At 48.3% G+C, this 22,686-nt stretch overlaps 1 protein-coding gene across 1 annotated transcript in view; it reads right to left on the bottom strand.

Annotated features, from left to right (window-relative positions):
• EMILIN3 (elastin microfibril interfacer 3) overlaps positions 1–22,686 on the bottom strand; it is a 30,702-nt gene that overhangs the window by 4,800 nt on the left and 3,216 nt on the right. Inside the window, exon 5 of the mRNA XM_015410328.1 lies at positions 10,888–11,010. Coding sequence (XP_015265814.1) covers positions 10,888–11,010 — 123 coding nt within the window. The remainder of the gene's footprint in view (positions 1–10,887; positions 11,011–22,686) is intronic.

Genomic DNA, 22,686 nt, shown 5'->3' with positions numbered 1-22,686 from the left:
AAAAAACGGTGAGCTGGCTCACGCTAACTCAGCTTACAGGGAACACTGCTCTTGAGACTGGGGCCCTATGAGTGGAGAGTCCTCCACAATACCCCCACGCATAGTGACCCATTCAGATTGTGGCTACAGCACACGTGGGAAAAGGGCTTCAGCCTTCCTCCTGCACTAGTGGGCGGAATAGTGACACATCCCCCCACACCTTCAGGTCAGGGAAACAGTGGAGGGATGGGTAGCCTGAAGCCTCTTCTCCACATGTGCCACAGTCGTGATCCGAAACATGGGGGAACTAAGGAGAATCTACAACTCCTGTCTGGTTGTTGGGATACAGAATGGGGACCCTGAACCCAACTTATGTACCCCATAATGTGTCAATTGGCCCATGAATTAGTTTGCTTTGGAGCCATCCTTCCAGAGCTAAGGCAACATTGTGTGAGCCGGAGGCTAAAAAACGGTGAGCTGGCTCACGCTAACTCAGCTTAGAGGGAACACTGCTCTTGAGACTGAGGTTCTATGAGTGGAGAGTCCTCCACAATACCCCCACGCATAGTGACCAATTCAGATTGTGGCTACAGCACACGTGGGAAAAGGTCTTCCTCCCGCACTAGTGGGCGGAATAGTGACACATACCCCCAGACCTTCAGGTCAGGGAAACAGTGCAGGGAGGGGTAGCCTGAAGCCTCTTCTCCACACGTGCCACAGTCGTGATCCGAATCAGACACTGTACATGGGGGAACTAAGGAGAATCTACAACTCCTGTCTGGTTGTTGGGATACAGAATGGGGACCCAGAACTCAACTCATGTACCCCATAATGTGTCAATTGGCCCTGACGCTGTGTTAGTCTGACAGGTCTTCCAACACAATGCAATAAATCTGGAACAGGAGGGGTATATGTGTCCATCTGTCTACATTCATACAAATATTCTACATGGAGGTAAAGCTGCTGGCAACGCTGCTATGTCCCCTTAAACGTGTCTTTAATGTATGCTTACAAAAATCTTGCTCAGTCAGTCCAATTCTCTGTGTAATGAATGCGGAGGGGTTGGGAGGCTGGGATCTTGCCCTTTGCCCTGAGCCACCAAATCCACACATTCTTCCAACCTCCTTTACACATAAGGTGTACACACACAGGCTCAGTGTACTAGATCAACATTAAGATGATTTCATAAGAAACTCGGCTAATGAGAAAACAAGCAACTTGATCACAGTAAGCTTGAATGTGGAACTTCACAGAAATCTTGCTCTGTAGCTGACAGAAAGAGCTCTGGCTCACGAAAGCTTATGACTCTATATATCCAGGTACCACAAGGAGCTTTTTAGACTGGAACAGACAAATGCCGCAGCTCTTCTTGATTTTGTCCCAGTGATTCCTCTGGACAAAGGGTGAATAGATATTTGGAAAACCAGAGGCAAACCTGGGACAAATGCACACAGCGTGAACACTGGTCTCTCCTTCAAACCAGTCTTGACTCCCCACCACCACCAATGCCAGAATCCAGCCTAAGTTAATAGATATTTGGAAAAACAGAGGCAAACCTGGGACAAATGCACCACCACCACCAATGCCAGAATCCAGCCTAAGCAAACATTGTCTATTGAGTCTTAAAAGCATTGAATTTTTTTAGCACTAGGGGGCAGCAAAAAGCCAAAAGATGCATGCCGGGCTTGCTGTACAGGAGCCAATTGCTCTTCGGACTTTGTGTTGATGGGATACAATAATGAAAAAACATTTTCAATGTATCACGGAAGAAGTCAAGGCACTATAGCAGCAGCAGCTGATTAATTATCCACAATCCATTGATCAGAGATGAGAGAAAGCCATTTAGAGAAAAGTGTGTAATTTATACAAAAATAGAAACTCCTAACTACTTGTGCTGTGGCTGAACATCTGCTTGGCATTCAGAAGGTCCCAAGATCAACCCTCTGTAGAGGTGCTGACAACCAGAAAAAGACAAAGATGAAGAAGAGGGAGGAGGAGATTGGATTTGTACCCCGCCCTTCACTACCCGAAGGAGTCTCAGAGCAGTTGACAATCTCCTGTCCCTTCCCCTCCCCTCCCCTCCCCGCAACAGACACCCTGTGAGGTAGGTGGGGCTGAGAGAGCTCTTTCCAGAACTGCTCTTTCCAGAACAGCTCTGAGAGAACTGTGACTGACCCAAGGTCACACCAGCAGCTGCATGTGGAGGAGTGGGGAATCAAACCCAGTTCTCCCAGATTAGAGTCTGCGCTCTTAACCACTACACCAAACTGGCTGTACACTATGGTGACCATAAAGTTTTTTACCCAAATGCTTGAGCATCCCCTGAACGTCGTGTCCGGCATGATGATGTCACTTCTGGGTGACAGCATTGCAGTGTGTGTGTTTTGTGTACACACCAGAAGACCCCAAGAGCCAGGCTGGAGCCCCTCCACCGGGACACAGGTAAGACCTGGCAACCCTATCCATGAATCTATCTAATCCCCCTTTAAAGCTGTTTTTTCCTGTGGATGCAGCAGCAAGGAATGAGCTCCATGTGTTCAGCAGCTGCAGCAGATCAAAAAGAACTTTCCTATCACCTGACATAATTTTAAGGGCTTTCATATTATTTGACATCAAACGCTGTATCTTTTGATAGAGGCAGCTCACACTCTCAGCTGCAGGCCTCTGAGTAACAAATCGTCAAGAGACTGACAGCGCAGTCCTAACCAGATCTCCTCAGAGGTCCCATGAGATTTGCTCTTGTAACCTTAGGACTGCTGCAGTTATGATCTGCTCTCTTGACACTTCTCAGCCCAGCCTGCCTCATCTGTCCTGAAGGAGCACCCTTTCTCACAGCCAAAACAAAGCGTAGACACCTAGCTGTCCCAAGTCTGGCCATGAGATGAAGCAGGGGTGTGCTTGCTTTCTCCAGGAAGTCTACAGTCAGATTTTATTTTATTTTTGCAAAGCATACTCAGATACATTCTGGTTGCATATACATATTTCAGGCTCTTAAGCTAATTTTTGACCTGTCTGTCCTGCTATTTGCCTCCATAAGGCTCACAGTAATCCTACAGAAAACGTTGTGGATTAGACTACGCACAGATCTTAAATTTGCAGCACGGCTTGGGTGTGCGACACTTCATACTTTGGGGTATGTAGTTAAAGATGGCTGGCTTGTGGCAGGGACACAGCTGGTCCTGCCGTGACATGACCAAGGCAGCAAAGCCACTCCATCTCGTTGCCAGTTTTGCCACGAGAATCATCCCCAAGGCATTCCTCCGGACCCTCTAAATGGAGCAGGGTTCCCGGGCCTCTGCTGAAGAATTGTTTTTGACAACGTGCACAGGGTTGGGTGCCATCCTTGTTATTTTTATGGTGAGCCACAGGACCCTGGCAAAGGATTGGTTCCTGGCTGCCTCCTTTGGGAAGCTGCCATAGAATTCCGGGCTGTACCGAAACTCGCCATCCACTTCTGTTTGTGCTCTCTCTGGCTGACCATGAGGAGTGGGAGTGGAGAGACAATTCCCCACGGGAGCCTCCAACTTACTGCAGTAGTTTAAAATGAAAACAACAGGCAGTGCCTATAAAACCCAGAGAGCGGCTAAAGCTGCCCAGCTGAGCCACTGTCAAGAACAACATTGGCCCCAGCTGTCACCCAGACTCTCTGCAGACATCTGGGCCACGGCTGGCCTCTCTCTGCCTTGTGCTTGGCAGAGGATCAGGGTTGTAAAGAGAGGAAGAACCCTTGCCAGTCAAAGCGGGAAAGTAACTGGCACCAGGCGGCTTCTGCTGTGCCACTCCGCCCTTAAGTGCCGCTTCCAGTTAGGAATGAGGCTGCTTCTTTTCAGGAACAACAAAATCCTCTCAAAGTGTAAAAACTCCCCTCTGCATGTCAGCAAAAGGAAGTATTTATTGCAGCTGGATAAACATTTACCCGTGGCTGGGGGGGGGGGGGGCCATCTCTTTTGCAGCCTTCCAAGCCATGTAGAAAGTTCCTCTTGCAGGGCTGGCTTTGTTCAGAAAACATGCTTTATTGACCACAGTTAAAGTGTAGTGGGTTAGACGCATGAAGTAAGCACTGAGACTGATGTAGTGATCAGCATACTTTACTGGTACACAACAAAGACAAACAATAACGGCCGGCAGACCAACTATATACACAACCAGGGGACACGCCCCTGGGTCCCATTGGCGGGTTTGAATTCCCGCCACGGTCCCATTGGTTCCCCCAGTGGAGGGACTAGGATCCTAGTCCCCATTGTTAAAAAGGACTCAAACTCAGGAGTGTGCGCTGGCCTCTGGTGGTGGTCAGCGGACACAACACCAGTGCTTGTTACGAAAGGGTGCAGTCAAAGAGGGAGGGAGGATGGCTCATCCCTTCTTCACTAATTGGCTGTCTGATTGAGGATATAGCAGAGGAGCTACTTGACCACCTCTGCTGGGGACAATTGGGCTTCAGCATCGACACATCCTTCTAAGAATTGCACCCTTTTTAGGAAGATTACCTTATTAGCACATTTCAGCACAGCCAAAGTTTGGGGTGGTGGCAAAATAAAAGAGAAAGAGAGATGGTCCTGGCATGCATTACCAAGAATAATGCATTGCACCAAAGTTAGAAGGGCACAAGTCTCCCCGGTCAGAGTTCAACACTACTTTGTCTCTCAAGCAGAGGGGCATATGCAGGGCTTTTTTTGTTGTATTCATTGGCATAATAGGCCACACCCAACAACAACGACGACAAAACTAATTAGCATATTAGGCCACACCCTGACAAAGCAGCACATTAGCATATTAGACCACACCCCCATGCCTTCCCTTGGCTTGCTCTGGCGCCCTGCAGCTGCAGGGAGTTCGGGCAAGCCCCCCCCCGAAGGAAAGGGAAGGCAGTTTAAATGGTCTTCTGTTGGCTTGCCCGGGCACCCCACACCTGCAGGGCGCCCGGGCAAGCTGGCCCTTGGACAAGCTGGGGAAGGCACCCCGATCCTTCCAGGCCTCCCCCTGGCCTGCCTGCCTCGGAGTCACGGGGAGGGGGGTCTGCTGACCAGGCCTTCCCTCTGTAGTCACGCAGGCCTTCCCTCTGTAGCCATGCACGCAGAGGTTTTGGCTGTAGTGGGCGTGGCCAACTCTGAAGCCAGCCGGAACTCCGTTCCTGTGCGTTCCTGCCCAAAAATAGCCCTGGGCATATGAGAAATATAGGTACAAATCTCACCACTGTTCCCTCTGAGCTGTGTGTGTGAGCGGCCGCTCATTAACACAGGAAGCCCTGCTCAGAAGCAATCTGGAGCCGCACAGAGTCTTGTACTGCCCACTGCCCATTTTAAGGTTACAGCAGTTATATTCTGCTGAGGATGTGAACTGCTCTGCTCAGTAGGAGAAAAAATATAGAGGGAACATTGCCCCACCATTACATTCAGCAAAGTTGGAAGCTTACCTCCAGCCTAAGAGGTAGAGTTGCCAACCTCCAGGTGGTGGCTGGGGATCTCTCTGAAGTATATCTGATCATGCTACAGAGTTCCCCTGGAGAAAATGGAAGCTTCAGAGGGTGGACTGACTCTATGGCATTCTACCCCACTGAGGTCCCTCCCTTCCCCAAACCCCACCCTCCCAAGGCTCACGTTATTTATAGTCCGCCTTCCTCACTGGGGGCTCAATGCAGATTTTGCAGAGTGAGCCAATATAATCAACAAAATGGCACATTCAATAAATAATGCAATAGGGTTGTTGAAGTCTGGAACCAACCAGAAATATTTTAAAAATTACAATTGAAGCAAAGCATAAGTATTAACATGCCACATTAAACGATGCAAACATTACATGGGGGGATCCTATTATAGCCAGCTAATGTCCCTAAACATTTATCCAAGTAAACTATTTTGTACAGTGCAGCCCTAGTACTTCTGTAGAGAAGCCCTCTTGAATAATTCAGTTTTGCATAGTTTGTGGAAAGCCAGGAGACTGGGAGCCTTCCTGACCTTTTTCACAGTACTGGGAGCAATGTCCCTCTTCTCACTGCTTGACTGCAGTTCTTTATTGTAGAACTGTGGTTTTTTGGAAAACAACCTTCCTTGTGCACTGACTACATATTTCTCTCCATTACACAGCACAACAAATCCCAGAGAGGTCCCTGCCTTTGACTGTTGCAGTGAAAATAAAAATGAGTCTTATGGCACCTTAAACAAATAACCTTTCATGGACTAGTGCTGGCTCCATCCAGTGCAGGGGGCAGGCCTGTTCTCAACTATCACATATATTATCCTTTGGACAGAGAAAAAAAGTTAGGATCAAAAGGTCATGCAGTACAAGAATGGGGGAGGTGGCGGCTCAGTGGCGGAGCCATGCAAAAGGTCCCAGGTTCAACCAGCAGCATCTCTGGCTGAAAGGACCAAGTAGGAGGTGATGGGAAAGACCCCGAGACCCTGGAGAGCTGCTGCCAGTCTGAGTAGACAATATTGACCTTGATGGATCAATGGTCTGATTCAGTATAAGGCAGCTTAATTTGTTCATATGTGTCAGTTTGTTCATATGAGCCAGTTTGGTGTAGTGGTTAAGAGTGTGGACTCTAATCTGGGAGAACTGGGTTTGATTCCCCACTCTGCCACATGCAGCTGCTGGTGTGACCTTGGGTCAGTCACAAGTTCTTTTGGAGCTGTTCTCTCAAGGGCAGTTCTTGAGAGAGCTCTCTCAGCCCCATCTACCTCACAGGGTGTCTGTTGTGGGGAGGGAAAGGGAAAGGAGATTGTAAGCAACTCTGAGACTCCTTTGGGTAGTAAAGGGTGGGGTACATATCCAATCTCCTCCTCACTTCTGTGCAAGGCCCAATTGTATACCTTCAAGATTAGCATAACTGGTTATAACACAAGCCCTATTCACAAGTTACAGTGAACACATGTACAATCTGAATACAGTGTACACTTGAGTTTGCTTTATATGTGTCTTCTGTAATTCTCATTCAACACATGCATAGCTGAATGAGTGATTGGAATTGCACATTTATTCAGGTACCTGTCCCCAGTTTCATTTCTAAAGTGAGCGTATATTGGGTCTTTGTTACAAACATATGTACACACGTACACGTGGGATATCTGTGTGTGCAGTTATAATGTGAACAGGGCTACGCAATCTTTCTACTGGAATTGCACATTTATTCAAGTACCTGTCCCCAGTTTCATCTCTAAAGTGAGCGTATATTGGGTTTTTGTTACAAACATATGTACACGTGGGATATCTGTGTGTTCAGTTCTAATGTGAACAGGGCTACGCAATCTTTCTGGATGTGGTGAGAAACATCCAACTCTGGTTGGATGAAAGGAATCCACTATCTTTGCCGAGGCCTAATGAAACAGTGTCACACTTCCTGCTGCGTTAAAAAACACAGTTATTTCCTTTTTATTTCTACTACAAAGCGCGAGGGTTTGTAAAGGAAATTAGTATTGTCCACCAGGAACAAGTTAAGGATAAAAACATAAGAGACGCCAATGTTGGATCAGGCCAGTGACCCATCCAGTCCAACACTCTGTCACACAGTGGCCAAAAATACCAGGTGCCATCAGGAGGTCCAGCAGTGGGGTCACGACACTAGAAGCCCTCCCACTGTTGCCCCCCCCCAAGCACCAAGCCACCTACTTTGGGATGGACATTGGCAGATCAGTCCAATAATGCAGCCTTTAAAGTGTCATTTTCTTGAGCTGACCCAGGTAACGGCCCCTTTGCTGCAGCAAATATATAGCTTATTAGGAAAATGAAACTGGGATGTTTATTTGGAACTACGTCCCAATCGTTGCACTCGGGCTTATTTTCAGATGTGGGACTCAGAAGGAAGCCCAGTCTGTGTACGTTGACTCAGAAGGAAGCCTCACTGAAATCAGCAGAGCTTCTTTCTGAGTAAACACAGAAAGGACTGCAGTTTCACTGGAAGATCCTATGCAGGCTTACTTTATTTTAAAACGCACATCCTGCTTTTTCTCCTCAATGGGCACCCCAAGTGGTTTATCGCATAATTCTCCTCTCCTCCACTTCATCCGCTCAGCCTCACCCTGTGAGGCCGGTTAGGCTAAGAGAGCGGGATGGGCCCAAGGTCACTCAATGAGCAGCCCTGTAGTCAGAAATGTTGGGTTGGTGGGGCATGGGGAAATTTTGTGGAGCTGCAGGGGAGGGGGAGAAGGGAGGGAGAGGGGCAGCCACACACTTTCTCTGAACTCCAAGTGGCGATTTCACCACTTGGAGTTCAGGCATGGGCAGTCCCCATTTGAAAAACACCATTTAAAGGGAAGGTGCTAGAGTGCAGGGAAGGCATGTGGCTGCCTCTCTCCTTCCCTTCCTGCAAGATCCAAAGGCCCCTCCAGCTGATCGGCGGGCCACATGCTCCCGCCAATCAGCTGGAGGGCCCTTTTAATGACTCCAAGTGAAGGGCAGGGTATAAATCCAATCTCTTCTTCTTCTTCTTCTTCTTCTTCTTCTTCTTCTTCTTCTTCTTCTTCTTCTTCTTCTTCTTCTGTCACAGGAGGGGAGGGAGAGGGGACAGCAGCTGTTGTGGAGCATGCTTCATGTGTGAGGGGGCGGAGCATCAAAATGCCCCACTGTAGCTATGGGCCTGCCAATGAACTTCCATGGCAGAGGAGAATCTGAACCCAGGCCTCCCAGATTCTAGTCAGACACTACACCACACTGGCTCTTCTATGCTATGCCATCTAACCAAGAGACTGCCTAACAATACAAATTCAGTCCTATTTTATCAAAGTTTGAACCCTGGAGTCAAATTTATTTTGTATATCACACCTTTCTTCCCTCAGAAGACTCAAGGTTGTCTCCCACACAGCCATAAACTATAGCTGTATCTGTTTAGCCTCTGCAAGCAACTTAAGAAGAGCCCACTTGGATCAGTCCAGCATCCTGTTTCCCAGAGTGGCCAACCAGATGCTTTTAGCATGATGTAGTGGTTAAGAGTGGCAAAATCTGATCTGGAGAACTGGATTTGATTCCCCCACTCCTCCACATGAAGCCTGCTGGGTGACCTTGGGCCAGTCACAGTTCTCTCAGAACTCTTTCAGCCCCACCTACATCACAAGGTGCCTGTTGTGGAGAGAGGAGGGAAGGAGATTGTAAGAGGAGGAGACTCCTCAGAGGAGACTCCTTTGGGTAGTGAAAGGTGGGGTATAAAAATAATCTTCTTCTGTTCTTCCTAGAACGTCCACAAGGAGGAATGCAGTGCCCAAAGCCTCCCCTAAACGACGCCCCACAGCAACAAGTGCTCAGATTTGTACCGCTTCCAAACAACAGAGATCCCATTTATCCACCTTGATTTGATACCCATTGCTGAACCTTGACATGAATTCGACAAATCCAATTTCTAAAGCCATCTAAACCAGTGGCCATCCCTGCATCCCACAAGAGTGAGTGTTACAAATTAATTATGCATTGCCTGAAAAAGTACTTCAAGTAACACACAAGCGTTCATTTATTCAAGGAAGCCCACATAGCACATAGGCTTTTAAACAAAATAATATAACAGTAATTGAAATACAGGCGAATAACACACAGTCATGTTGCAGACAACTTGGAGAAATCATGAGATGGATCACTCTTGGTGATTCCAAGTACAGGCAACTAGATCAAGGTGAACTTCAGTATTTCACGTGTCAATGGAGTTTGAAGTTTGACAAAAACTCTAGTTTCAGCTCTAGGCTAGAAGTGTGAGGTGCACCAACCTATGTGGGTTGGATGCCCAGGAGTAGCATTTTGGACTGCAGCAGGGGTATGGGGGGAGGGGGGAGAAAGCCACACTCCACAGACAGATATCTTTCCACCCATGGAAACACTCTTCCAGATCCAATCCTGGTAATGTATATGGCCAACAGGGTTTGGCATGGGCTCTGCTGTCCATACAGCTGGATCTCAGGGACACTCCTGGAAAGAAAGTCATCTACTTTCTCCCAGGATACTTTCCACTCTCCTGCTTCTGTAGGTAATCAGGAGCACAGAGATCCACCATCTGGATAAACTCCATGACTGCAATGAAAACCAAATTAAGCATTTCCCCCCCACTGATTTAAATGGTAATTTATAGGGGAATTCCTGCCTCTATAGCATGTGAAAGATTTATGCTCTGTGTGGGTCAGCTTCCAAGAAATACATGGTTATGTTGAGTTGCTTTTAGACTCTTGGCATTCGTGGGTCTGTGCTGGAAGCAGGCAGGCATAGAAATCCCTCCCATTTCTATGCTTGCGATATATGAGAGCGTGCATGTCACTTAAAAAATATGATGTGGGAAAGCAGAACTCTCAGCAGGAGCATGGGAAGCTGCTGCCTGCATCACCCTAAGTGAAGCATCACATACCATAAGCATCTGTCTCTCTCTGTACTCAATTGCTTTCCATCATAAGGCTCCAAAGAGGCTCAACCTATTGACTTGTAGCTGTAAACTTCATGGTATACAAGCAATACATACAATGTTTAATTTAATGAAGGTTATTCACAGGGCTTAGAATTCCACTCCTCTCCCAACTCTCCCATAGCCCTTAAGAATGCAGTCCTAAGCAGAGTTACACTCTTCTAAATCCATTGAAGTCAATGGCCCAAGAAGGGTATGACTCTGCTCAGGCTTGAACTATTAATCCCCAACCCTACATTGTTTGGCCTTTCTTTGTCATCAAGTAAACTAAAGCAATGGCAGCAAGAAAGACGGTGGCACAAAGCCCACTGTGACATCACAGAAGGTCAGCCAATAGTATGTAAAGTGGTGGGGTAGGTAAAGACGTCAGGAGAGAAGATTTCATAGGAGAATGGGGTGGGAGAGGTCTATCCTACTAATGGGACCTTTGTGTTTACTTTGTATAATCGATAATCCTCTAGGTATCACAGAGGCAACTAGATGTCAACAGTCTTTTGCAGTCTTCACCATGCTACAGCTGCATCCAAGCATGTACTTACAGGACTTTTCCAGGACATTTTGGTCCCCAGCTGCATTTGTGATATTCAGCCTTCACATAGCTCTCTGCTCCATCCTGAAGGGTGCACGTCACGTTCCTCTGCACCACGTATGCACAGTAGTTCCTGTGATGGAAACAAAAGCAAGAGATAGTCAAACTCATGGCTAGATATAGTTCCCTTGCTCTTCCAAAAACTTCAGGCCAGACTTAGTCTGAAATCATCCAGGTTTTGACAGTGTGACCACTGCTAGATTGAATTGGCTAAAGGGTTCCTTCAGACAGTTCGTTCATTTGGAATAATTAAGTAGCTGGTACCAGTGACCTGGAAAAAGAAAGAGCACAGAATTTGAACGGAGCCCACTACCAAGGTGGATGCTGAGCTATCTAGGAAAGGATAATAACAAGTTAACAGTTGCCTGGGTGACGCAGCAGGGTGTCATAGTATGAGCTGTGCGGTTGTCAGGTAGAAACATCCCAGAGAGCTACCATTAATGCTTCCATAAATGGATGAAACTGGAATCTCATCTGCTATTTCTGTATAGAAACACTGTGAGCCAATTTCATCACAGGCGCAATTTTAACTAGTAGAACTGCGGGGCTGAGCAATAGAGACGGCTAGTGGCTGTGTCGATAACAAAGGAAGGCCATACATTCAGTAACAGCAGATCCAACAGATTTTTCCCCATATGTCTTATTGCTTGATACTGTAGGCACTGTGTTAAGTCTGTTCTAGTTGTACGATCCACTGTGGTAGTAGAGAAGGATCAAACACCTACTAGGTTAGTTTGCGAGCAGGAATCTCATTCTTCATCAAGCAGTTCAGTTGTTTGTGAGTATCTCACCCCTGTTCAGCAGTTTACTTTCCGCATATCCAAATGGTAGAAGATAGTGCAATCAGTAGCATTTCATGTAGAGCTGGAAAAAGTATAGAGGAGGGCGACCAAGTTGATTACGGGTTTGGAGCACCTTCTGTACGAGGAAAGGCTGAAGGGCTTTTCAGTTTAGAAAAGAGACGAGTAAGGGGGGACATCATAGAGGTTTCTAAAATTAGGCATGGGTTGGAGAGAGTTGACAAAGAGAACTTTTTCTCCCTCTCCCAAAATACTAGAACTTGAGGGCATCCAATGAAACCAATGGACAGTAGGCTCAAAAAATGGACAAAGGAAATACTACTGTACACAGAGAGTGATTAAAATGTGGAATGTGCTGCCAGAGGATGTAGTGATGGCCACAGGAACAAACAGCTTTTAAAAGGGGACTAGATAGATTCCTGGAGGATAGGCCTATCAGTGGCTACTAGCCATGGTGACTGAGGGGAACCTCCACATTCAGAGACACTAAGCTTCTGAGTCCCAGAGGCAGGAGGCAACATCAGGGGATGTCCTCAGTCTCTACGCCCTGTTGTTGGCCATCCAGAGGAACTGGTTGGCCACTGTGTGAGACAGGATGCTGGACTAGATGGACCCTCACTGGTCTGATCTAGCAGGGCTCTTCTTATGTTCTTATGCATGCACACTCTCACACAGCTCAATGGCTGCCCTAGTTCCACCCCCTCACATACAGGCCTGTTGTCACTATGTGGCACTCAGCAGTCAATGATTTAAATAAAGAGCAAGCAGATCAGTTAGTCACCCAGTGATTATGAATAAGCACCGTGTGTTTTTAAAAAAGTCTTACAATTTGGCTTTTGTCTGGAAATATGTCACCAATGTCATTTTGCACGTGCATATTTCTGTACAGCCTTATGGGAGTTGTAGTCTCCCCTGGGTCATTTAAAGCACCTGACCTGGCCATCAACAAACACTGATTTTAGCATCCCATACCTGTGATGGACACTCCTAATCGGTCCACAACCACACATCTAAACATGTGCACTCTAATCCCCCCCACTTGTAGTCCCCCTTCTCCTGTATCTTCCTATGTTCTACATCCCTTCATTAGCCAGCTATGGCTAAAGCAATAGCTTTTCCATGATCTCTTTGCTTTATTAAATGATGGGTGAAGATGCCTTCAATTGTGGGGCACTGGGGCTTATGCGGTCTTTGGAACTGAAGAGGAAAGGGAATTCCCCATAGCTCACACTGGACTCACTGAGGATTTGGGGTGTTGATGGCCTCACCTAACAGAAGGTGGGTTGGGCTATATAGTCTTCTGGATTATTATGAAGATAAGATTAAGCCGTACATACGTACACAGCCTCCAAGGAAAGCCTCCGTGGGAAAGACTACAGCTGTAGAGCTAGCACAGATGGAGAGTGAGGCAGATTACTTGGTGACATACGGAGCATGATGAGAAATGTCAGGATGCAGCAAGTAAGAGATGATAACATAGTGGAAGAGGTATAATGGAAGAGGATTAAGGATGGAGGGATGTAGCAGATGGCCGTGTCAGAGGAGAAAGGATGCAAGGATAAAGCAAAAGACCAGGAAAGTAGGTCCCTGGGTCACAGCAGATGGGTTGGGTAGAGTTGAAGTTCAGGATGCAGAAACTGGAGATCTTGTTCAGAGATAAGAGAATATGATGGGGGAGGTTTCTGGAAATGAGACATGGTGATTTTGTTCCTGATAAACAAGAAAAGGAGCTACATATCTTCACTTAGAGACCCTTAAGGCTAGTGTCATCCTGATCAAAGCTGAAATGAAAGTCTGCATCTTTGAAAGGTAAAATTTGAGAACGCTGGCGATCATTTCTCTTCTGAAATCCACGGCCGGGCTAGTGAGGAGTGCAGTAACAACTGACCAGTAGAGTGCCATGTTTGCAGTTTTATAACAATCAAATTAAATAAAAATGGGAACTGGAGTGATATATAGCAAAGCGCACACGCACACACACACAGTTGAGAATGCTGGCATTAAGAAAGGCTGAAAGTCTTAGACTAATAGATTCCTTGGGAAAGACTGAGTAAAGTTGTCATTTAAGAGAAGAAAAAAGCTTTCCCAAAAAACTGGAGAGGACACAACAGGTTCATCGACTGTTGCCAGGCAAAAACGATCTTTAGTGTAACCCCACAGGACAATCCTGGTGCTCTCATCAAAAGCTGTATCCACTGAACTGAAAATTAGATGTCGAGCCCTTTGGAATAATGTTATTCACATGAGCCTCAAGATGTTCATGCTGTGTTAACAATCTCCTCCCCCCCCTCCCCAGGGGACTACAAATTGCTAGAGGGACTTGATCAGGTTAATTTCCAGCCCTCCCCCCAATCTGATTCTCTGCTTGCCCTATAAATTCTGTGGTCACTGTAGTGTGCTCAGCATACTCAGGTGTGCCGGGTTTGTGGGATAAGCAAATGTACACACCATTTTTGTTGCCTACCTAGGGAATTTTTTGAGACTGCAGAACCATCTATGGGTTGCCCCTTTTCACTGCTGTACTGATAATAGAATTGTAGGCGTGGATGGGATCAAAGACGATGAAATCCACATTTACCTCTGCAGCAGGATAATTCTGCAGCTCATACAATGTAGGCTATAGCCCTGTTCATCTGTTACAGTGCATGTACACACATCCTGCATGTACGTGCATACATTCCTTTGTAAGAAAAAGCCAACACATGTTCACTCTACAGTTGAAATCGGGGACTAGTATCTGCATAATTGTCTGGTGTAAATCACAGTCAGCTGTATATGTGCTGAATAACGTGAGAATTACTCAACACACATATAAAGAAAAGCAAGTGTACACTGTACATGGATTGTAGATGTGTTTACTATGAGATGAGATCATGTGTGACCAGAGAGGTGCTTTTAGGGTTGCAACTTGATTTGTTTCCCACCAGAGCCTGAAGCACTGGCAGGGAGAAAGGGGGAGGGGACTGGAGGCACACTGACACAATACTGTCACAATGACATCACTTCTGGGAAAGACTGGAAGTCATTGGAACATTGGAGTTTTGCAAATCCTGGAGTAGCCCATATGGCACTTCTGGTTTTCATCGGAAGTGACTTCAGCATGCTGATATGACACTAGCATGCCAGTCTCCGCTCCCTAAATGTTCCCAGGGGTTGCTGGTTGCAGCCTGGCAAACCTAGGTGCTTTATATATGGCTTGATCCAATCAGCAAACTATGAAGACTGGCAATATCCTATTCCACACCCATTGGGGCCACTAGTGAATCTGATCTGCTGCAGGAGAAACTACTTGTTTCAAATGTTCCTGTAAACCAAGGCATGAGCAGCTAGACTTCAACATGCATGCCATAATTGGCAGAGAAACACTTGGACACAGAGAAGGAATGCCCATAAGCTTGGTTTTGAGAGTTAGGTCTGTCTTCTTGCCTGATTTTTCTTCACTTCGTTCTGCTCTTCAGCTTAGTAAAGAAAACAACATTGAGCACAGAATGGCTGCATATGGTCAACCAAGAGCACTTTCTCATATTTTGGCCTTGACCTTGCTAACGCGTTCCAAAAAGATTGGTTACAACTGCTGCAAAGAGTAACTAGCCCAAATCACTGTAGATTTCTGGTGAAGTATCAGGAAAAGCCTCATCAGATTTTGTCTCATGGGGGCATTTTCTGTTAACTGGGGCAACAAAAATGGTAATGCAGGGTAGCTGTTTACCGTTGACCTACCAACAAAAACAGCTGTTTGTCTGATTTTGCCACATGGAGTCACAGCTACCACAACATGAGGAAACAGTGCCTCAGACCTCGTACAGAGTTTCTTTGTCGGGTGACATCAGTCACTTCACCTGGTGGGATAATAAATACAAAAACAGGGGTGGAGAGCAATTGGCTCCTTCAGGGCATGGCAGAGCAAGTCCTACTTGTCCATGGCAAAGGATACGTCGCACAACTGCCACAACACAAGGAAACAATGCCTCTGAGCATGTGCAGAGTGCCTCTGAGCTGTGAGACCTTGTATTTACTTGCAAGGATATTAATTACGACATCAGAACAATGCCTGCCATTCTTTGGGAGGTATTCTGTTTTCCCAGCCCAGCAACAGCGATATCAGTGAGTGCAAAGTTCTTCCCAGGAGGCGGAAAGTCAAGCTCCCTGACTAAATTCACAGAGCCTGGCTTCCCCTGTCGGGTAATCTAAACACTCTTCACTGAAACAGCAGCTAATCCCATTGGAGAGAGGAGCGGGAGGATTTGAGTGAATGAGCACATTTCTCCAGTAGCCCTGCTCAGCTAGTGCCAAACAGCTGAGTTAGAGAGACAGGCAGAATCAAAGGGTGTCCTGGCCGGTCTTCTTTAGCGCCAACCACTGGAATGGTGGGGCTCTGGGTAAAAAGGGACATGTTAAGAATTATTAGGTAAAGGTAAAGGTTCCCTTGCTCGAAAGCCAGTCGAATCCGACTCTAGGGTTGCGGTGCTCATCTCCGTTTCAAAGCCGAAGAGCCAGCGCTGTCCGAAGACGTTTCCGTGGTCATGTGGCCGGCATGACTAAACACCAAGGTGCACGGAACGCTGTTACCTTCCCACCGAAGTGGTCCCTATTTATCTACTTGCAATTTCTTGCTTTCGAACTGCTAGGTTGGCAGGAGCTGGAACTAGAGACGGGAGCTCACCCCGTCTTGCGGCACCCGGGTCTTGAACTGCTGAACTACTGACCTTCCACAGCCTGCAGTTCAGCGTCTTAACCACTTGAGCCACCGCAGCTCCATTAATAATTATTACAGTGGTGCAAATGTCCCCCCGGAGGGGCAAACGACAAATCCTGGGGCAGGGGTGAAAGCTACTTGAATTTCTTGCTGGTCCTGTGTGCCTTGCCCTGACCTTGATAGCCCAGGCCGGCCTGATCTCGCCAGATCTCCGGGGCTAAGCAGGGTCGGCCCTGGCTAGTATTTGGATGGCTCCAAAGGATACCAGTCATGATGCAGAGGCAGGAAATGGCAAACCACCCTGGAACGTCTCTTGCTTTGAAATCTCTATGGAATCGCCATGAGTCAGCTGTGACCTGACGGCACTTCCCCATCACTACTGTGGGCCTTGGAGAACTTGAAGCAGAAGACGGCTCTTTAAAGAAATCAATTTCTTATCAGTCACATTCTATACTAGCCACAGCAACTTACTTTCACCTCTGCTTGGAAGGCATTCACAACTCTTGGGGAAATGGGGAGGGGTGCAGAGCTGAGCACCGCTTTCAAAATGGTGGTGCCGCTAACCTCCACCTTCCACACTTCAGCCCAGGGCCAGCTGAGCTGCATCGTGGCTTTACTGGAAACAGCACGGGAGCATATGGAAGCCGTTCCCACTTTATTATTATTGCTTGCTTTTCTGGAATGTTCCTGAAACATACTGGGTTCAGACGTGTAGAGTGATCAGCTCATAGTTTATTAGTGATTCAGCCAGTAGAAAGAAGACAAAGACCCCTGGCCGAGGCCAGGTTTTATGCCCACAGAAAGTCACACCCAAAACACACCCCTCTCCCCATGATAGGCTATTTACACCAGGTAACCTATTGGGCTATGTTAGGATCCTAGCGTTCCTAATGGTGCGCTCCTTGGATCCTAGCCTGCCTTTGTTATGGATCTCAGGCTCAATACATCACAGGCAGGTTGAGGAAGAAACAGCAGGGCATGAGGAAACTCAACAGGAGGACCCATGCCACCCAGTAGTACCATGAGGGGGACCTCTGGGTGAGAACATTAAAAGGACGAAGAGCCACTTTGAAACTTTCAGAAACTAGCCTTCTGTGGGATTCGTGTTAAGCTCAATAAATAGTGTGTAGGATCGCCCCGACATGGATAGCCCAAGCTAGCCTGATCTCGGAAGCTAAGCAGGGCCAACCATGGCAAGTACTTGGATGGGAGACCTCCAAGGAATACCAGGGCCGGGAGGCCAGAGGCAGGCTGTATCAAGCCACTGTGTCAGGATTTGGGTCGTCTCCCGGCAAGGTATAGCCGGTCGCCGTGTTGGGAGGCTTTCCGAGGACGAAACAAACACCTCAGAATTGGACAGGCTGGATGTTACACCACACGCCAGACCATGTCCTCAGTCGAATCGGTTTCCCTCTCTCTCGGCTTTCCTCGATCCGCTGAATTCCTCCCCGGTGTTTCCTGTTTCTTCCCTTTTTATTGCGTGTTACATTCTGGCTTGTTACAGTGCTTGTTACAGTAATCGAACACACCCTGTGTTTCCCTCGGTCCCAAAACCCCCTCCCGGTTTCACATGTGTTCCTTAATGCTCTGAGGCCCGGGGTGCACCATGGAAGTGTCTGCCTCCCCGATTTCTGCAGTAATGCCCGCGACACCACCCAGCCGATAAGCCCCATCTTGCGATAAATGGAGCACTGACACTTTGTTGTTGTATTATATTGTTTTACTGTTTTAGGCTGTTTTATCTGTTTTAACTCTGGCACTTGTGCCTCGTTGTTAGCCGCCCTGAGCCTTTGGGGAGGGCGGGATATAAATACAAAAATAAATAAATAAATAAATAAATACTACATGATCAAAACTAGGGCTGATCAGCAGCAACAGACTACTTCAGTATCCCACTCTAGTGCACTACAGTGAAGAGTTCGCCAAGATCGCAGGCAAGGGGTGTATAAGCCCCTCTCCCTTTTTCTGACCTGCAACCACAGCCTCCCCTCCTGATGGTGTTTTATCACCCTAAAATAGCCCCCAGGAGCCAGGATTTGCCCACCAGAGAACTTTTATGTATACAGGTCATTCTACGTAATTCCCCCCATGGGGCAAACAGTAGCTCCCTGGGGCGATTTCAGGTGGGGAACACAGCTCAGGAAGGGGCAACTTAAGCCACAGGTTATGGTCTGATCCTTACTGATCCAACGTGGGCCTGAGAATGTCATTTCAGTCTGGAATGTCCAGAACATTTATTTATTTATTTATTTATTTGTATTTATACCCCGCCCTCCCTGCGAATGGGCTCATGTCTGGTTTGACAGAATTCAGGACAAACCTGGAAACGGCAGAATATGCAGTTGTGCCCTGAGGGTTGGAGTCTGCCAAAGGAGGTAAAAGGCCTAGGCTTGAAACACAAACGAATAAACTGAAGACAGCCAGTGTGGTGCAGTGTGGAACTTGTGTGGTGCACGTCACACTAGTATCCAGAACCCTCAGGCTCGCATCCCCGCTCATGCCATGGAGGCTCACTGGGTGACCTTGGGCCTGCCACACTCTCTCAGCCTAACCTGTGGAAGCCCATGTGGAAGGGCGGGATATAAGAACATAAGAACATAAGAGACGCCAATGTTGGATCAGGCCAAAGGCCCATCCCATCCAACACTCTGTGTCACACAGTGGCCAGAAATACCAGGTGCCCTCAGGAGGTCCACCAGTGGGGCCAGGACATTAGAAGCAAGGGAGGCCAATGTCATTTGCCATCTGCCCCCTCAACCAAAGGCCTGGCAGAACAGCTCCATTCTACAGGCCCTGCAGAACTGCAGCAAATCCCACAGGGCCCTGATCTCAATTGGGAACATGTTCCACCAGGCCAGGGCTGAGAAGGCCCTGGCCTTCGTTGAGGCAAGGCAGACGTCTTTCAGACAAAGGACCACTAAACAGTGCTGCTCTGAAGAGTGCAAGGCTCTTTGGGGCACATACAGGCAGAGATGCCAGAGACTGAACCTGGGACCTTCTGCAGGCCAAGCCGATGCTCTACCGCTGACCCATGGCTTCTCTCATTTCTAAAAATTCCAAGTCAAAGAAAGGGAGAAACACATAAATTCCACACTGGGAAGTTTCCAAATAAGTACAATGTAGCCTTCAGTATACCAGGAATCTGGTGCTAAGGTCATGCATACTCTGTGCAAAGGTAACCCTTTGCATTTTGTGCTAGGCAAGCTGGGGATGTTGATCTGTATCAGTTATACATATCAGGACCATTTGGATACATTTGCTTTATTTTCAGTAACTTATTCTGCTTTTTCAAGCAAAACACTGAAGCCCTGGTCCATGACCACTGAAAACCCTGCTCAGCCTACCATCTGGGCCCTGAGAAAGGTGGGCAGTAAATGAACTTCATCATCACTGTAATCTTAACAGGTATTGCCCACAGACTTTCAGGCCTATCTTTGCAGCCTATGTACATACAATAAGCGGTGTGCCGTCAAGTCACAACCAAATTATGGTGAGCTCAGCAAGGGCTTTCAAGGCAAGTAAGAAGCAAAGGTAGATTACCACAGCCTTCCTGCACCGAGTCTTCCTTGGTGGCCACAAGAACAGAAGCACATAATAACAGTCCTGCTGGATGAGACCCAGATCTAGCCAAGCATCCTGCCTCACACAGTGGCTAACCAGTTCCTCTAGAGGTCCAACAACAGGGCAAAGAGGCCAAGGTCTCCCATTCAAGTAACTAATTAATTATTGTATGGCATTGTGTGCAGAATAGCCAGAAGTTCCCAAGATTGCCTAGCAGCCGAAAGTTCTCACTTTTAGTGTTATGCTAATGGTAAGCTAGGAGCTGTGGTGGCTCAAGTGGTTAAGACACTGAACTGCAGGCTGTGAAAGGTCAGTAGTTCAGCAGTTCGAGACCCGGGTGGGCCGCATGACGGAGTGAGCTCCCGTCTCTAGTTCCAGCTCCTGCCAACCTAGCAGTTCAAAAGCAAGAAATTGCAAGTAGATAAATAGGTACCACTTCAGTGGGAAGGTAACAGCGTTCCGTGCGCCTTGGTGTTTAGTCATGCCAGCCACATGACCACGGAAACGTCTTCGGACAGCGCTGGCTCTTCGGCTTTGAAACGGAGATGAGCACCGCAACCCTAGAGTCGGACTCGACTGGCTTTCGAGCAAGGGAACCTTTACCTTTAATGGTAAGCTAGACTTGGAGGTTTTTAGTGGCTGAGAGAGCTCTGAAAGATCTGTGACTGGCCGAAGGTCACCCAACTGGCTTCATGTGCTTGAGTGGGAAATTGAACCCGGTTCTCCAGATTAGAGTCCGCCGCTCTTAACCACTACACCAAACTGGCTCCAAGTGCCAACCTTGTTTAGCTTCTGAGAGTTGAGGAGATAATGCTATACCACACCATTCCACACCCCTTTTTAGACTAATTACTTAAAAAACCCCAAACAAATGATAAACAGTAATGTTTTCAGGGTGCCAAGACACTGGGCAGAATTCTAAATCCCACTCAGTCACAAAATACATGCAACCCCGACTATATTGTCTGTTGCATCATGGAGAATCCTGCCCTGGGGGAAAAAGTGCTACCGCGTATGAGACGCAAAAGTCAGGAGTGACTGGCCTCCTCTCCAGTTCATGGTGTGGCCTTAGAATAAAGTTGCTGTCTACTGTGGTGGCGGAAAGCACCATCAAGTCACAGGTGACTTGTTGTTGTGACCCTGTGGGCTTTTCAAAGCAAGAGACCTCCAGTGGTGGTTTGCCATTGCCTGCCTCTGCGTCATGACACTGGTATTCCTTGGAGGTCTCCCCTCCAAATACTAGCCAGGGCTGGCCCTGCTTAGCTTAGCCTGGGCCATCCAGGCCAGGGCACTATTGGCTGCATGACAGACCAAACCCCACCACCTGCAGACTCCCTTTAGATGCTGCTACTTTGGATTTCTTAGCGTCCCTATATAATCATCTGTGATTGTGTCTGAGTTTCTGGCCCGCTCACTTGTTCCCTACAGGGAGCGACAGTTGTTATACAACATGAAATGGGTTCACAAACGAGGCAGGCGTGCCAAGCCAGAAGTCTCCTTATTAGAAAGCACATGTGCGAACCTTGCATCCTGCATAGATAGCGCTGCTACAGTTGTTCTGCGGTATGAAGCAGTAACCACAGCGAGTGCTCTTCAAGAACCCAGGGCGGCTCGCAGTCGACTGGGGAAGGAAGGCCTCCGCCAGCGGCAGGGGTTTGCCGACAGTCTTGTTCTCCACCTACCGAAGTCTCCTCCCCCGGACTCGAGAACTGTGCCGCGGCGGTGCACGGGACTGACAGCGCAATCCCACGACGCTGGTCTCAATGCATTTAGAAGCCAGGATCTCCGCACAGGATCGCGCCGCCTGTCGTGTCAGTGGAGAGCTTCCTAATAAACCGCAGCTTCTCTTTTTAGATCAGTCCCCCAACCAACGGGGATCCGCTGCCGAGGCGAGCCGGCATCCTTCGGCCGCAGAGGAGTGCGGCGTTCGTCCCGTCCCGGAATCCTCCTCCCGCAAGACCGCGGAGCAGCTTTCGGCCGAGAAGGGCAAGCGGAGCTCCGCGAAGCCACGGCTCTCTCCACGCGACCCAGAAGCCCTGCGGTGCGGGGGCTCCCTCTCGGCCGCCCTTTCCACGCTCCCCTGGCGGAGGAAGGGCAGGTGAGAGGCCGGCCTCGGGCAAGAGAGCGACGGCGCCCTCCCCGGCTCCGCAGGCGTGCGGCAAACCCCGCCTGGCTCCACCCAGCCGCCGCCGCCGCGCCAGGAGCTCTTCAAGCGAAAACGTTTCTTCAAGCGAAACGGTCGGGCGAAAGGACCTGGGCGGTGTTCCTCCTAAGATGAGTTAGCGTGCGCTCGCTCACCGTGTTTTAGCCTCCGGCTCACCCATTTTTGCCTTCGCTCAGGAAGGAGGGCTCGGGAGCGCACTAACACATGCAGCAGCCAAATCGCTCGCGCACAACTGTAATGCCCGCAGCTCCCAGCGTAGGATTTTTGCTCACCAGACTCCACAGCTGGGAGGGAGCCGGGGTCCGGGGGTGAGGCCGCCTCCCCACCTGTGGCTCGCTCGACTGCAACGTTGCGCGCAGCCCGAGATTGCAGACTCGGGAAATGTTTCTGCTCTCTGTGGTTCCCCCGGGGGACCCCGGCATCCTTATGCCGCGTCTGTCCCCTATTAGACTGATAGCCGTAATCTATCCCAGAACACAAACATCCCCGAAGCAGCTTTGGGGGCTGAACCCCCCCCCCCCCACACCC

The sequence above is a fragment of the Gekko japonicus genome, unplaced genomic scaffold (assembly GCF_001447785.1).
Source record: "Gekko japonicus isolate JY-2015 unplaced genomic scaffold, Gekko_japonicus_V1.1 scaffold200, whole genome shotgun sequence".
Lineage (NCBI taxonomy): Eukaryota > Metazoa > Chordata > Lepidosauria > Squamata > Gekkonidae > Gekko > Gekko japonicus.
This window is presented reverse-complemented; position numbering and strand designations above follow the sequence as displayed.